Source organism: Notamacropus eugenii, chromosome 1, assembly GCF_028372415.1.
Source record: "Notamacropus eugenii isolate mMacEug1 chromosome 1, mMacEug1.pri_v2, whole genome shotgun sequence".
NCBI lineage: Eukaryota > Metazoa > Chordata > Mammalia > Diprotodontia > Macropodidae > Notamacropus > Notamacropus eugenii.
The window spans coordinates 53,274,591-53,292,157 of NC_092872.1; the positions used below are offsets into that span (position 1 = coordinate 53,274,591).

At 40.8% G+C, this 17,567-nt stretch overlaps 1 protein-coding gene across 11 annotated transcripts in view; it reads left to right on the top strand.

The window, feature by feature from the left end:
- LOC140499517 (uncharacterized) overlaps window positions 1-17,567 on the top strand; it is a 72,516-nt gene that overhangs the window by 41,222 nt on the left and 13,727 nt on the right. For all 11 annotated transcript variants that reach the window (XM_072601075.1, XM_072601106.1, XM_072601066.1 and 8 more), the window contains 8 exons: window positions 7,188-7,308; window positions 9,953-10,038; window positions 10,841-10,967; window positions 11,576-11,766; window positions 12,199-12,289; window positions 12,706-12,841; window positions 14,758-14,945; window positions 16,333-16,488. In XM_072601075.1, coding sequence (XP_072457176.1) covers window positions 7,188-7,308; window positions 9,953-10,038; window positions 10,841-10,967; window positions 11,576-11,766; window positions 12,199-12,289; window positions 12,706-12,841; window positions 14,758-14,945; window positions 16,333-16,488 — 1,096 coding nt within the window. The remainder of the gene's footprint in view (window positions 1-7,187; window positions 7,309-9,952; window positions 10,039-10,840; window positions 10,968-11,575; window positions 11,767-12,198; window positions 12,290-12,705; window positions 12,842-14,757; window positions 14,946-16,332; window positions 16,489-17,567) is intronic.

The window sequence follows — 17,567 nt, forward strand, 5'->3', positions numbered from 1 at the left end:
TACTTGTTTTCTTGTTTTGTAAAATTTTTATGAGAACAATGCATACATACATCAAAGATGTCCTGTGTCCAATGGGAACAGGCAGGTATTTGCAAATGTGTTCCACTGTCGATTACATCTTTACCACCATATAAGTGACTGACAGATACAGAAAACACAAGATACCTCTGAGTTTTGTTGACCAGAAAGAATTTGGTTGGCTGAGGCAAAGTACCCTCTTAAAGACTCTCCAACAAAGTGTCTCCCACATAAGTGTCAAAATTATATGAGATTTCTTGAGAGATATAATGACAGAGATAAGCTTCTGATCATCAACCTCTTAATGGAATATAAAGGGAAATAGATTAGGTTCAATAAAACTGTTCAATACAATCATGGGGTTAAACTCAAATTGAAACTGGGTCCACTAAACTATATATGAGAATCCCAGCAGGCCACATATTGACTTAGAAAACCACATATTAACATTATCTGCGTTCTATTTTAAAAAGTTATTTTGTTGTATATTTCCCAATTACATTTTAATTTGATTCAGGCTGCAGAAGTTTTGTGGACCACTCTTCTGGTAGAGATTCAGCACAGAATCCATGATGAATCTCCTGAAGGAACAAGGTCCATCAGATACTCCTGGGTTCTTTTCTTTGAATAATTTATGCTGTTAGTATCATGTCCCCAAACATGCAGAGTCTCTGAAATAAGATCCCATAACTATTCAAAAGAGTTCAACCAAGGGGATGAAAAATGCCTGTTGTCTAGACTGTTCTTGTTGTGTTTGTCCTTCGTTCTCGAAGAGGACCATGGCATCAAGATGATGACATGACTTGCAGTTGACTTTGATCTGAGTGAGGGAGGGCTGTGCAAAGTCACCAACCTCACTTTCTTCTCCAGAGCCGTCTGGGTCCAGTGGCCTGATATTCATCAGGACAACTGGAGATGGCCCAGGATGCAATGTTTTGAAGGCAGATGAACAACCCCTTGGAGCTTATGGTTCCATTTTGGGCAGACATTTCAAATGAATGAGTTGGAAGAATAGGAAGAAAGGATAGACTGACTACCTTTGAGTAATTGTAAAATTATTTTAATGACCACAACCTTTCCCCTGAAACAAAGACTCATTACCAGTAGCCTAACAGTAACCAACGTTCTTCAGGTCATGTTGTATGACTGCAAGTCATGGATGAGGATTATCCAGCATGCAACGGAAAAATACATTGTGGGTGTGAGAAGGTCACGTCACATTACAAACAGGGAGATATGGACCAGATGTGGAGTGAGTGATGCTTACAGACAAATACAACTAGAAAAGAAAATGAACTAGTCTGTTTTCTAAAGTAAAGGACAACTAGTGGTCTGTATGTGTGCTCCAGTGGGTAGCCATCAACTCCAGGGAAGCTCCTCAACATGTTGAATTTAATTCGACAAATCATTTGACCACAGTCTCCCTATGAGAGAACATGCATGAGGGTACCACAATATAAGCAGGTATGAGTTCTAGAGTCAGGAAGTTCTCAGTTCAAATCCAGCCTCAGACATTTTCCCTTATAGGATTATGCTCAGTTTTTCAGAGTAAAAGCTAGTTATTTTTCTTGGTTAAAAGCCTACATATTTTTCCTTTTGTAATATTATATTCCAAAATCACTTCTTGTTTATAGTGGGTTCTTCCAGGTTTTGTGTGAACCTAACTTTAGGTTGTGGCACTTAAACTAATTCTTTCTCTAAGCTTGCAGTACTTTTTTCTTTGTTGTGGGCATTCAGGATTTTAGCTATGATATTCCTGAGACTTTTCCTTTTGGGATTCCTTTCAGGAGGTGGTCCATGGATTCTATCTTTATCTTGCCATATAGTTCTAATAGATTTGGACAGTTTTCACTTAAGATTTCTTGAAAATATAGTGTTCATAGTTTTCAGAGTTCAGTGATTCTTAAATTCTCTCTTTGTCCTGTTTCCCAGGTCAATTATTTTAAATATGAGATATTTTATGTTTCAATTCTATTTTTTCAATCTTGTAATTTTTTTTTCTAATACTTATTTTTGTCTCATGGAATAATTGATTTCTGCTTGTTCTATTCAAGTTTTCAAGGAGTTCATTTCTTCGGTAAAACTTGCCACTTTCTTTTCAGAAACTACTTATTCTTTTTCCAGTTCTTTCCCCCAATAATTTTATTTCATTTTTCATCTTTTTCTTTATTTCATCTCCGTATTCATGTATTTCTTATAGAAAGTAAATTTTCTTTGAGTATCTACTTGAGGTTGTTGTAGTTATTCTGTCCTTCTTTGAGAGTATTTCTAAATTTGTGATGGTTTTTGGTGCTAGTAAGAGTTGTGTTCGTGTGTGTGTGTGTGTGTGTGTGTTTTAATTTACCTCTTAAGTTTTAGTAATGAATTAGGGCTTTGTGCCTGGATCAGAATATGCTTCTAGCTATATTTTTGGGTAGTGTGGCTGGCCATGAATGATCTAGCCATCTAGCTATTTTTTTTGCAATGACTAACTTTTTTTTATTAATTAATTGATTTATTTTTAGTTTTCAACATTCGCTTCCACAAAATTTTGAGTTCCAAATTTTCTTCTCATCTTTCCCCTCTGCCTACCCCAGGGCATCATGCATTCTGATTATCCCTTCCTCCAATCTACCCTCCTTTCTATCACATCCCTCTCTTCTCTTATCCCCATCCCCTCTATTTTCTTGTAGGGCAAGATAAATGTGTATACCCCATTGTCTGTATGTCTTATTTCCCAGTTGCATATAAAAGCAATTTTTGACATTTGTTTTTAAAACTTTGTATTCTGACTTCTCATCTTTCCTCCCTCTCCACCCATCCCCACTGAGAAGGCAAGCAATTCTATATAGGTTATACATATGTAGTCATGCAAAACACTTCTATAATAGTCATGTTGTGAAAGATTATATTTGCCTCCATCCTGTCCTACTTATTCTATCCTCTCTTTTGACCCTGTCCCTCCTCAAAAATGTTTACTTATAATTACCTCTTCCTCCCATTTTCCCTCCCTTCCATCATCCCCCCACCCACCCCCTACACTTATCTCCTTCTTCCCTACCTTTCTGTAGTGTAAGATAGATTTTCATACCAAAGTGAGTGTACATGTTATTCCTTCCTTAAGCTGAATTCAATGAGAGTAAGGTTCACTCTTTCCCTCTCACCTACCCCCCTTTCCCTCCATTGAAAAAGCTTTTTCTTGCCTTTTTTATGTGAGAGATAATTTACCCCATTCTGTTTCACTCTTTCTCCTCTCAATATATTCTTTTCACCCCTTAATTTTATTTTTTTAAATATCATCCCTTCATATTCAACTCACCCTGTGCCCTCTGTCTATATGTATATAATCCCTCCAACTACCCTAATACTGAGAAAAGTCTCAAGAGTTACAAATATTATCTTTCCATGTAGGAATGTAAATAGTTCAACTTCAGTAAGTCTCTTAGATTTCTCTTTCCTGTTTATCTTTTCATTCTTCTCTTGATTCTTGTGTTTGAAAGTCAAATTTTCTATTCAGCTCTGGTCTTTCCATCAAGAATGCTTGAAAATCTTATATTTCACTGAATGACCATTTTTCCCCCTGAAGTATTATACTCAGTTTTGCTGGGTAAGTGATTCTTGGTTTTAATCCTAGCTCCTTTGACCTCTGGAATATCATATTCCAAGCCCTTCAATCCCTTAATGTAGAAGCTGCTAGATCTTATGTTATACTAATTGTGTTTCCACAATACTTGAATTGTTTCTTTCTGGCTGCTTGCAATATTTTCTGCTTGACCTGGGAGCTCTGGAAATTGGCTACAATATTTCTAGTTTTCCTTTTGGAATATCTTTCAGGAGGGGATCAGTGGAATCTTTCAATATCTATTTTATTCTCTGGTTCTAGAATATCAGAGCCGTTTTTTTGATAATTTCTTGAAAGATAATATCTAGGCTTTTTTTGTTCATGGCTTTCAGGTAGTCCTATAATTTTAAAATTGACTCTCCTGGATCTATTTTCCAAGTCAGTTGTTTTTCCAATGAGATATTTCACATTATCTGCTATTTTTTCATTCCTTTGATTTTGTTTTATAATTTCTTGATTTTTCATAAAGTTATTAGTTTCCATCTGCTCCATTCTAATCTTTAAGGAATTATTTTCTTCATTGAGTTTTTGAATCTCCTTTTCCATTCAGCCAATTCTGCTTTTTAAGGCATTCTTCTCCTCACTGGCTTTTTGGATCTCTTTTACCATTTGGGTTAGTCTATTTTTAAGGTGTTATTTTCTTCAGCATTTATGGGTGCCCTTTAGCAGTTGACTCATTTTTCATAATTTCCTTGCATCATTCTCATTTCTCTTTCCAATTTTTGCTCTACTTCTCTTACTTTATTTTCAAAACCCTTTTTGACCTCTTCCATAACCTGAGACAAATTCATATTTTTCTTGGAGACTATGGATGTAGGAGCTTTGACTTTGTTGTCTTATTGTGTTTGTATATTTTGATCTTCCTTGTCACTAAAGTGAGATTCTATAGTCTGATTCTTTTTCCAGTTTTTGCTCATTTCCCCAGCCATTTACTTGACTTTTGAGCTCTTTGTCTAAGTAGTTCTCTCCTTTTATTGGGGATGGGGGGTGCACTGTCAGCCACTCGATCCCCCCACAAACTGGGCCTAGAGTTCCAGAAACAGCTGCTACAGCTGCTTCTGCTGCTGCTGTGTCTGCCACAGGCTCCTCCACCACCTAGCTATTTTTAAAAATAAAATTTTGTGAATATCATTAGTGTCTACGTCACCTAAATCTCACCTTCCCAAAGAGTCATCCCTTGTAATATTTTTTAAGAAAGGAAAAAAATCATCAAAACTGATCAAAGCACCCAAACTTTTTTGATGATAATATGCAATATTTTATACTTGTGGACCCTCTACCCTTTCAAAACAGTACAGGAGATGTATTCTCTTAGCTAAGTGGTGCAGTGTATGGAACTCCTGTCCTATAATCAGGAAATCGAGGAGTTTATGTTGAAATCCAGCCTTGGACTCTTACTAGCTACATGACTCTGCTCAAGTCACCTAACTCCTATTTGTCTCAGTTTCCAGGGTTATTGTGAGGATTAAATGAGAAAATAATTGTAAAACACTTAGCACAGTTCCTGGCCAATAGTAAACCCAACATGAGTGGTGGTTGTTATTATTCTCGTATCTCTTCTGTGGGATCAGGTTGTTCTTTGTGATTTCACAACATTCTTTTTTTATTGTTTTGTGGTGGTTATTCTTTCCCTTTCCATTGTTGTAGTCATTGCATATGTTGTTTTCTTGGCTTCTCTTATTTCAGTCTGCAATCAATTCGTATAAAGCTTCCCTTGCTTCTCTGTAGTTATTATATTTGTTATTTCTGACAGCATAGTAATATTCTATTATATTCACATACTACAACTTGTTTAGCTATTCCCCGATTGATAGGCATCTACTTTATTTCCAGTTCTTTGCCACCACAAAATTGCTACTGTAAGTAGTTTGGTATTTATGGGAAGCTATCAAAAATCTCCTTAAGGTATATCAGTAGAATCTCTGGGTCTATCACTTAATCCAATTCTAACACACAGTAGGAGTTTAATAAATGCAGGCTGACTGAGTCAAAGGATATGAACATTTCACTTATTTTATTGGCATAATTCTAAACTGTTTTTCAAAATGGTTTTGCTAATTCACAGCTCCACTAACAATGCATTAGTATGCCAATCTTTCCACAATTCTTCCAACATGTACTATTTTCATCTTTGCCAATTTGCTGGGTGTGAGGTGAAACCTTAGGATTGTTTTTATTTGCATTTCTCTTATTAGATTTGGAACATCCATTCTTCTGATGTCTATATGTTCTCTTCCGTTGACTACTTATCTACTAGGGAATGTCTTTTCTGACCACTGATCTTCAATTTAAAAAGTCATTTGACAGCAAGGTGTAGTGGAAGGAGCCCTGGAGAGGATTGGATGATCCACATTTCTGGTTCTAGCTCTCTCACTACCTCACTCTAACCTTGGGCAAACCATTTAATTTAAACCATTCTCTTTGGGCCTTCATTTCCTTGACTGTGACTGTAAAAATGAAGGGATTGTACTAGATAATCTCTAAGGTTCCTTTCAATTCTTAATCTGTAATGCCATTATGTAGGCATGCTAAAAAACCTCCATGTAGTCTCTCTAGAAATAGTAATAAAATCTTTTGAAAATTAAATGAGTTAATAAAAATATTATTTCTCTAAAAAAATTAAGAAATACTATCTCTCCAGACATTTTTCTCCTTTCCAGACATTTCCCTTTGGAAGGTAGGAAGAACAAAAGTTAGGGTTTTCTTTTGAAATTAAACTTAAGTTTTCTTTCAAAACATGTGTAATCCATATCAAATTGATTGCTTTCTCAATGAGGGGGAAGGGCAGGGAGGGAATTTGGAATTCAAAATTTTTAAAAAAGAATGTTAAAATTTTTTTTTACATGTAATTGGAAAAAAATATTTTTTAGAAAAGAAACCAAACTTAGATAAGATGATTGCCTCCCTGTCCTCTGGAGTGATTGGTGCCTTTACCTACCCAAGGATAGTATCTTCCCTTTTGAAATTCAAGGTTCATATATCGATCTCAGAAAGGATTTCTTTTAAGGAAAAATGGTTCAGGAACAAACAGAGTAGTCATTCTAGAATGTTAACCCCAAACGGAATTTTAATGTAATATGATCTTTTCCATTTTCATTTCCATTCTCTATCCAATTCCCTAACTTGGGACAAACAGTCTTGTCAGAAGGTATGGAGGACTGTGCCAGGATGAACTCTCTTTAAGCTAGAAAATGCCTTAGATATAGATTAATATTAAATTCAATAACTTGAGCCTAAATTGCACTGTACGTTATTATTAACATTTCTTCAGTACCATAAACATGGTTTTCCATAATCTTCAGAGAAAGAGTCTCCAGAGCTACATCCAATTCATGTGTCTCATTCCTTCTGTCTCAGAAAATTGTGGTTTTGTCTAACCTGTATCTCTTACACTTACAGCTCCAAATCCTTTCTTGTTACTTTGCCCACAGGTGAACAGTGAAAAGAACCATAGTCAACCTATAGAATTGCCCTCACTCTTTACTGACTGTGATTGAACTCCCTCTCAAACCTTCCCCTCTCTGGCCTTCATGATCCCAATTACCCCTAACTATGTTTCTTTTCTTAGCCTCTCTGCCTCCATCTTACAAGGTTTCCAGTGCCAGGAGGCCAGCCAGCTATCCCGGGCTCAGTTTTCTTCCCTTGTTAGGGAAGTGCAGAAGAAGAAGGCCATCTTAAATACCAGACAGGTAGGCAGTGCCACCATAGTGGATGGATTGGGGGCTATATTTGCATATGGTTAGCATATATTCTGCATATTCTAAAAATTGTATATAATTTGCTTGTGACAACACAACTTTGCTCTCTGTGCCCAACCACCCCCAAGTTCATTTGGATTCATTCTATGAAGAGTTGTTTCCCCCTCCCTTTTTTTTCTTCTCCTCTACACCCTGCACATAGGAAATACCCTTGCTGAATGCTTGTCAGATGGAACTCTTGCTGTTCTCAATCCCTCATGCGGTGCCCACAGTGCTCAAGGAGAAGAGGGTTGTTGGGGATTCACCATCCACCACAGCTAGGAGGAGGTGATATGATGGCGGATGAGGAAACCGCCTCTTAGTGACTGGGGAGCCCTTTGGACTAAGTCATGTCTCCTTACCTGTTGTGAACGAATATAGGAGGTAATTGTCAGTGGCTGGCCTGTTAATCACAGACCCTCCAACAGAATGGATGGAGGACCCTGCCCGGGTTAAGGCATGCCAGGTAAAAAAATGTTCAAGTAAAGGTACGACCAGGTAATAATGTAGCCATGTAAGGTAAAAGAATGTCAGGTACTGTATTCAGAAACGGTGCACCTAGGTAAGGGTCCTAGGGAACATATATTCAATTAATCAATCAAACAAGCATTTGTTAAGTACCTACTATGCGTCAGGTGCTGGGGATACAAATATAAAAATTAGCCAGTTCCTCCCATTTGAGGAATTTACTTTCTACTTGGTCAGGGGTTCTCAACTTGGGGTCCACAGACTCCCCAGGATTCTGTGGATAGATTTCAGGGCTTCTGTGAATGTAGATGAGAAAAAGATTCCATGTTTCATTTCACTAATTTATAACTGAAATATAAAATTTCCTTCAATTAGGTAAAAAACATTCTGAGAAGGGGTCTACAGGCTTCACCCCACTGCTTAAGAGGTCCCTGATACCAAGAAGGTGAAGGATTCCTGGTTAGGATGATGATATTTCACTACAACATAAGTACACCACGATCTGGACAGGGCACTAACGATGCCCTGTTATGAGGAGAGGCCCCTTGAAGGAAGTGGTATTTGAGCTGAACCTTGAAGGATACCAGGGGCTGCAAGAGAAGGCAAGGAGGGAGGATGTTCTAGGTATAGGGGATAGTCCATGCAAAGGCAGGAAGAGGAGAGGACTGGGCCATACAGAGAATACTGCCTAGGCCAATGGAGCTGAAACTTAGAAGAACAGAGGGAAAGATGTATAATCAGCCTGAAAAGACAGATGGAACCAGACTGCAAAGGAATTTAAATGCCAAATAAAGAAGTTTATCTTTTATCTTATGGCTAGCAAGGAGCCACTTAGATACTGAGCCGTGAGTGACAGGGCCAGACTTGCTGAGATAAACATATACCAGTTAATATGGTCAAGGTGAAGACATGGCCAGATAACAACACTATGGACAAATTGAGGTGAGCCGGATAATGTATTTGTTGTTGATGCTGATTCACTTCAGTCGCGTCCAACTCTTCATGACCCGTTTGGGGTTTTCTTGGCAAAGACGCTGGAGAGGTTTGCCATTTTTTTCTCCAGCTCATCTTAGAGATGAGGAAACTGAGGCAAACAAGGTTAAGTGATTTGCCCAGGGTCACACAGCTAGTAAGTATCTGAGGCTGGATTTGAACTCAGGAAGATGAGTCTTCCTGACTCCAGGCCTAGTGCTCTGTGCACTATGGCATCACCTCGATGCCCCCAGGTAATATATTTGGGCAAAGGTTTAATAGTGTGCCAATTAAGTATAGTCTTAGGTAGATATATAGCAAGTAATATGTTCATGGTAAAAGTATACCAGGTACTGTATTCAGATAACGATGTGGCCAGGTAATAATGTGCCAAGTCTGTGTGCTCTTAGTGTGGTATGTACCTACCTGAGGTGGATAATGCATTCACGGTAAAGGTATGTCAGGTAATATGCATTCAGGAAAAGTTGTGTGCCAGACTGGATTGTGCCAGATGGTATGTGCTCAAGTAATGTATGCCAGGGAATGAGCTCAGCTGTGTTATGCAATGTATTCAGGTAATGACGTGGCCAGGTAATATGTACCTCAGGCAGAAGTGTGCCAAGTAATACTCTCAGGCTTCTAGTTCAACATATGATTCAAACTAAGATCCCAAGAGACCAGATCCCGAGGCGCCAGGCTGGGCCAAGTTTCCTTTCCAGGGGGCCTTTGGCTGCTAAGTGCTGAAAAAAGGCTGTTTCCTCTGGCTCATTTCCCTTCCTGGTCAGGGGGAGGGACATCCAGCCCAATCCCTCCCCACTCCTAGTGTTCTGCTGGGGTCCCTGAGCTCCCAGAAAGATGAAGGGTTAGGGGAAACTCCAGTCTGTTCCCTAGATATGGATCTCTTAGGCCTCACCTGTCAAAGCAGTCCTGCTTTCCCTTGCCCCCAACTCTGGCCACAAGATCCCACCCCTCATGACAATCCAAAGCCTTTAGGCAGATGAGAGGGGAAGTAACTTGTCCAGATACTTAGAGGCAGACCTGAGGCTAGAACTCCTGAAATCCTGGTCTGGTGTTCCTGTGATGTGTGAATACCCTTCGATGTCTATGGAGTGGCTGTGCCTCTGCCCTCTGCCCACTGCCCATTCCTCTCTTCTAGCTGAGTTGTATGGCAAACCTTCTGGCTCTCCATAACCTGACGAGCGACTTTGCCGACTATCCACCGGACCTACTGCTCTTCTATGAGTGAGTGCCCCCCAAACAGGATTAATAATAATAATAGCAGTTATTGTTATTATAGCATTTATGGAATGTTTGAAGGTCTAGAAAGCACTTTAAAATATTATCTCACTTGATCCTCCTAATAACCCTGTGAGGTCAATGCTGTCATCACCCCCATTTTACAGATGGGGAAACTGAGGCAAACAGAGGTTAAGTGATTTGTCCAGGGTCACACATCTAGTAAATGTCTGAGGTAGAATTTGAATTCTGGTCTTCCTGACTCCCAAGTTTAACACTCTATACATTGCATCAAATGGAAACTTACCCAAATTACCCGTGGATAGATGAAGTATAAAGAAAGGGTCAATATTTCCCTATCCTTCCCCACCAATTATCCCTAACCTAAGAGTGTTTGAAATCCTCCCATTCCTTTAGGTTGTACATGTAGGCTGTCCTCTTTCTGGTGTCTTCTTGTAACATTAAACAGATAGACTCATAAAATCATATATTTCTGGGGCTGGAAGACACCTCAGAAATTGTCTAATCTCGTTCAAACTGAGCCTCCCTAATAGAGAGTAATCTAGTCTTTGGTGGAATTCTTCCAGTAATGAGGAGCTTACCATCTTCCACGGTTGGGTGGGATACCCAAGCAGTCTTTGCCATAAACTCTGTATCACCAAAGCTTTTCGTCTGTGCCTCAATATTCCCTAGGACGCAGTCTCCTCCAAAGCCCAGATTCTCCCATATGGGCTGGGTAGGGAAGAGGGGAAGAAGGGGAAGGCTTTGGACTTCAGTGGCGACTTACAGCGATTTGCATTTCCGACAGCCTGAGAAAAGTGGACGAAGCCAAGTGTCGGGCGTTCATCAGCAGGGCTTCCCAGGGGAACCTTAACCTCCTGTCTGGACTGTTAGCTCAGAAGAGGGAGCTACTGAACATGTCCCTGACTTGTCTGGTATAGACCTTTCTCCCCTTATATCCCGGGAAGACACCAAAGGTGGGGAGGGAAATGAGAGCTGGTTCTGGGTGAAAAATCATGACTGTAGCCAAAAGAGTCCTGGGTCAGGAGTCAGGGAATCCAAATTCTAGCCCTGGCTCAGCCACTGATTTGCAGGGTAACCTCTGAACCTTAATATCACCATCTTGATTATTGTATTCATGGAATTTGAGAACTGGAAAGGACTCGAGAGATCATCTTGTTCACTTGTATTTGATAGAGGAGGAAACTGAGGTTCAGAGAAGAAATTGGTGATATTAGGGCAGAAGATGTAGAATATGTATCCTGCTCAAGAATGTATCCTTGGGATAATATTCAGATTCCTCTGTTTGGTATTTCAAGTCCTTCAAAGTCTGGCTCTAGCCTACCTTTCCAGGATGATTATACATCATATCCCTCGTGTACTCTGCGTTCCAGCTGAATTAGCCTCGTTGATGTTCCCCATACATGATATTTTATCTACCTCCTTCATGCTTTTGTATAGGACAACACCAAGAGGGAAGGTTCCTTCTAGCTCTGACATCTGGTGATTCACTCCTCTGTTTTCACTCTTTTTGCCTTTGCAGGGAAATCCTGGTACCAATCTGAGCAAAGAGGACCTGAGCTCCTTGGGTGGCTTGGTCTGTGAGATGGAGCCAGTTGTCATCCGGGAGTCTGACCCCTACATCCTGGACAATCTGAAGCTCTGCTCTCAGCTTACAGTGGGACAGCAGGATGCCCTCAATGCCCTCCTTCACAGTGGGACCACATCACTGGGGTAGGCTGCCCAAAAACTGATTCTGCTTGAGAATATCCAGGGCACCACAACCCACTCAGCAAACACCAGCTGGTTGTGTGGTCTTGGTTGAGTCACATGTCATTCTTTGGGTCTCTATTTCCTGCTCCATACAATAAAGAAGTTGGTACCCTAAGTCCCTTCTAGCTCTGACATTCTATGACTCTCTCAGGTCATATCAATAGTGTGCCAAGGAATGCAAGGATTTGGAACTTACCTGGTTCATTTCATGGTTAGTTATCCCAATAGTTAGAACAGGGATTCTTAAGCCATGACTCACCTCAAGGTATTTCCTTATATCTCATGTCCCTGCACTACTTGCCTTCAACTAACATTGGAGCCCAGGTCCTGTGGTCAAAGGAGCTTGCCTCCCCAAATCCCCCATCACTTTCTTTTTTTCCCATTGTGATACAGGGCTCCTGACTCCTGGAATCTTGGCAGACTTTGGAGTCTTGGACCCCTGGCATTTTACATCAACTCTACTCTATGGAAGATGGTGAATAAGGTAGGGACCCTGAGGAAGATGGTAGCTAGACATAGGATCCTGGCTGAGGATAAGAATTTAGAATTCCTTGTGTCCCTCAAAACTCTGCACAAGCAACACCCATTACAATACCTCTTACCTTTCTTGATCCTTCTCGCTGCTGGTGCCCCACTCCTCAATTTATCTTGAATTTATTTCATATATATCTCTATGTATTTATTTGTGCATATATTGTCTCCCTCAATAGAACATAAGCTCTTTGAGGACAGGGAATATTTTGGTTTTGTCTTCACCTCTTCCATATCTAGCTTGGTACCTGGCACAAAGTAGGTATTTAATAAATGCTTATTGAGTGTTTGATCCCCTCTGACCATCGAAGAATTAACATGGAGGAAATGATGAGAGGCATTTCATCTACAATTTCTCTCTTGCCTTAGGAGGTGAGTAAGGATTTCTTTCGGGCTGTAGTTGCTAGATACCAAGCCGGAAGCCTGCCAAGGAGCCATGTCAAGAGCTTTGTTGATTCCTTCCTCCCTCAAGAATTACCATTTTCAAGAGCCAATCGGGAGACAGGTTAGTGGAGGACCTTAGATTCTAGCCCCTTTCCTCAGATTCCCCAAGGTCAGCCCTGTGGGGCTGATAGGGAGTCAGATAGGGGACCTTTCTCTGGTTAAATTTTTGCAAAAGAATGATTTCTCTAGGACCAGGGCCAAGAGGAAATGACAATGATGTCAAGGTTGGGGTACCAACTGGATACATGCTGGACGTTCTGTAGTTTTTGTAGGGGAGGGGGGAAGGAAACAGGAAGGGAATAGACATCTACGTACTACTTACTATGTGACAGGCTTTTATTTGCTTTTACTAATATTATCTCATTTGATCCTCACCATAACCCTGGGAGGTAGATGCTATGATTATTTTACAATTGAGGAAACTGAGGCAAAGAGATGTTAAGTGACTTGCCCACGTCACACAGCTAGTAAGCCTCTGAGGTTGAATTTGAACTCAAGTCTTCCTGACTCCAGGCCCAGTTCTATCCACTATACTACCATCTGCTTTTCAAGGTAGTTTTCTAGGAAAATGAAAGGAGGAAGGGGAGAATGGAATGAGAGGATGGAGAAAATGAGAGAAAAAATCTGGGAGTGGAGATTGTGGGAAGAAGGAAGAGGATGTTTAAAAAAGGGGGAAGAAACTGTGGCAAAGAAAAGGTTGTAGCAGAGGAGGATTCTGGGGGGAAGAGGAAAGGTTATGAGAAGTAAGCTGTGGAAAAGGAGGAAGAAACTTGAGGAGGAGGAGTTGGTGGGAAGACTGGTGAGGGTTTGCGTGCCTGTGGAGAAATATGTCTTTGGACTCAAATGAAAGGTACTTGATATTGTCAATGAAGAAAATTTGAAATTCCCTTCCTTGAGGCTACTTAGAGTGAAAAAATAGTTTTGGGTTTGTTTGTTTTTTTGTCAGTGATGAAATTAGCCCTCTGTTCTTACACTCTCTGTCCATGATGTTTTTCTATATTTGTAAAACCAATGCCCTCATCCTCACTCCGTGTAGACTATGAGAGACATGATCACTTCTCTCCCTGAACCTAGCAAAAAGTGACTAACATACATGAGGAACTTTATCCTGAGTACTGACCTAGGGAGAGGAGGACTTAGGAACTTAGAAGGAGAACTACCTCCCCCTTTTCAGTTGTTAGGGGAGAGTTGGAGTATTGAGACTGGGAATGTAGCTAGATTTGAGGTTAGGATTGAGATTGCAGCTAGGTTGAGGGATCTCAGTCCATTGAGGGTTGACACTGGGGTTCAAAGTTAATGTTGCAGATATAAAGTTGAAGTTAGAAGCTAAAAAATGAGAATAGCTTTGAAGTTAATATGAGATTGAGGCTGCATTTCGGTTATGTCTCAGGTTGGAATAAAGGTTACGGTGAAGTTGGGGTTAGATATGGAATTAAGGTTAAAGGTTTGATGCATTAGGGGTCTGGTGTGGCTTGGGAAGGTCTGGTCAGGAGTCTGATGGGTTAGATAGGGGGAGTCTGATAAGGTCTGATGGGACATGGGGTTAGATTTGAGGTTAGATATGGGGAGTCTGATAAGGTCTGATGGGACATGGGGTTAGATTTGAGGTTAGATGTGGGGAGTCTGATAAGGTTTGATAGGACATGGGTTAGATTTAAGGTTAGATATGGGGAGTCTTATAAAGTCTGATGGGACATGAGGTTAGATTTAGGGTGAGATACAGGGCTAGTGTTTGGGGCTGAGATTGGGATTGGGATGAGGTTTTTGCTCATTGGTTGTCATCAGGATTAGGCTTTGTGTTGGGGCTAGGGCTGGGGTTTTGGATAGTGCTGGAGTTGAAGTTGGAAATCTAGTTGGTGAGGGTTGGGCTGAAGTTAGGTTTCAGTTTAGAATCAGAGTTTAGGTTTTGGGATAGATTAGGGTTGTCTCTGAGGATCATTTCTTACCTCTTCTCATCATCTGCCTCTTGGACCTCAGGAAGAAGATGCAGTCATGGAAATATCACAGCTCAGGTGATCCAGGATGAATTGTTCATGGTCCGCTATGACTGCAAACAGCTCAAGTCTTGCTTGGGAAGCAAGGTCCTGAAAGCTAACCTCAACCCACTGCTCCAGCACCCTCTGCCAAGAGAGTGCCAACGTGTCATCAAGGGAAAACTCAGTGAGGTACTGGCTCCCCCTGGGTGATGGGAAGATGACCCTGGCCAAGATTGTCTCTGGAATCCTGTTGTCCTGCCCTCTTCTTTTGGGCCATTTTTCTTTGGTAGCCTGGTGTTCCTAGGGCCCTAGGCTGTTCTACTATCACTCTCCCTTTTATCTATGAGGAAAGTGAGTTACACTCAGCACACTGTAACCCTGAGTTATTCATGTTTGGAGGTAATGGACATTAATTTTTAAACATTAACTAATTTAATGTTTAAAAATTAATTATTTTTAAAAAATAATTAAAGAACCAAGAGAAGGCAATGATTACCATCAAGGGATGAAGCTCTAATGGTGGTACCATGACAGGAGGGCATGAAGATGTTTTGGGATGTGTAGAGATTCTCCAGTGACCCTTATGTCTCCCCTCAGTGACTGGGATGAGGAAGAACCATCTTAGTAGAGCAGAGGTAGGGTGAATGTGATCTCTCTGGGGGACAATGAAAGTACAAGAATTGTGTATTGACAAGATCCAGAAATAGTTACAGGCAAGTAATAATGGAGGAAGAAAACCATTCTCTCCCCTCCCCTCTCCTCTCCTCCCCTCTCCTCTTCTCTCCTCTCCTTCTTCTCCTCTCCTCTCTGTCTCTCTTTGTTCTCTCTATGTCTCTTCATCTCTGTCTCTGTCTCTCTCTTTCTGTCTCTCTTCCCCCATCACTGGCTAGCTAAGCTGTCAATCAGTAGGACATCCAATGATTTTTTTAAATTGAGTGTTACACCATTGCCGATGCTGGTGCACAGCTTAAGCGTTAAGTGGCAGAGGATGCAGGACATATTCTTCTCCTTTTATTCCCCTATACTGATACCACATAAGAAGATTGTCTTTGGCAGGGTACGAGGGCACAGAAAGTGCCCTATAACCCCAGAAATTCCAGGGGTTTTTTGACTCTAGAGACTGTAGCTCAAAGTCTTCTTCCTAAGTCACTGAGGGGTCAGAATAGAGGGCTTTTTGATATTTAAGGCAGAGACTTACATGTCCACAAATGTATCAGTGCTTCTCCATGTGCCCATGTGGTGATAGCCTTGGTGTGGAGACTAGCCTGACAGGAAAAGAGGATGCATATTGGAGAACAATGAGATTTAAGACTAAAGAGAAGCTGAGATCAGATTGTGAAAATCCATAACTATCAGGCAGAGAAGCCTGACCTTGATTTAGTTCATCATTAGGGAACTATTCTGGATTAGAGGAGTGTCATGATGTAGATGTAATTCTACCTAGTAGAATAAATGGGTGCCCTTTATTACCTATATGTCTGCAAGAGGTCTTGTCCTAGAAGTCTGTTGCCCAGAGTTTGGGTGGCAGGAGCCCACCACTTTCCGGACTGATTGGGCCACTCTCTCTCCTTCCCAGATCTATCCAGGGGGTGTCCCTGAGGACCAGCTGAAGCTGATCACCTCCTTGGTCTACTTGTATACCAGTGATGAAATTTCTCGCTGGAACATCACATCCGGGGACACCGTGGTGGCTTTGCTGGGCTCTGATGTGGCTATGGAGAACCAGACTCAGGTGTGGCACTTAACATTTGACTCCACTGTCCTGTCTTAGACAGTGACAGACTTTGGAGTTTCCTTAGGGACCAAGGTAGATCCCTCTCCCCTTGCCTTGTTATTTTGTAGATGAAAGAACGGAGGCCTAGGGAGATTCTAGTGACTTGCCTGAGGTCCTGCCATGAGTCAGTGGCAAAGCCAGAACTGGATTGCTTTCCTGACCCCTAGTCTAGTACTGGGCTTTTTCTTCTACATCATCATCCTTTGTCTGTAGAGTGTGTCTTCAATTCAAATCAAGTGAATTCAATTCAGCATTTATTAAGGGCCTATTATGGGTTAGATTTTGTACAAAGTGCTAGAGATACAAAAACTAGAAATGAAAGTCTCTCCCAGTAAGGAGATGATAGTCTAGTAGAAGGATGCACCTAGTAGGTGGCACCATATGTAGAAAGTGGGAGGTCTGGAGTCACTGACTCATCTTCCTGAGTTCATATCCATCTTCAGATACTTCTTAGTTATATGACCCTGGGCAAGCCACTTATCCCTGTTTGCCTCAGTTTCCTCATCTGTAAAATGATCTGAAGAAGGAAATGGCAAATCACTCCAGTATCTTTGCCCAAGAGAACCCCAAATGGGTTCATGAGGAGTCAGACATGACTGAAAAAGGACTATCCAGCAGCAAAAGAAGAATGTGTTACATGTAAAAGAGTTAATCATTAAAAATAACCAATCAGAATGTTAATTGTGAGTTAGGTGAAGTTAAACAAAATGCTTTGAGTCAGAGAATCTATATTCAATTCTCAGCTTTGTAATTCGCTACCTTTGTAAGCAAATTTAATCTCTTCAGCACTCAGTTTTGTCATCTGTAGAATGAGAGGGTTGGTCTAGATCAGAATGTCACACTCAGATAGAAACAGATATCTTTAGAAAACCTCAAATTAATATTATTGTATTCTATTTTTATTTATTTTGTTACGTTTCCCAATTACATTTTAATGTAATTCAGCAGTACCTCTGATCTAGAGGAACTCCAAAATCCCTTTCAGGCCCTAAATCTTTGATCACGTAGTCCTGGGAGGATTATAACCAGATGGGAGG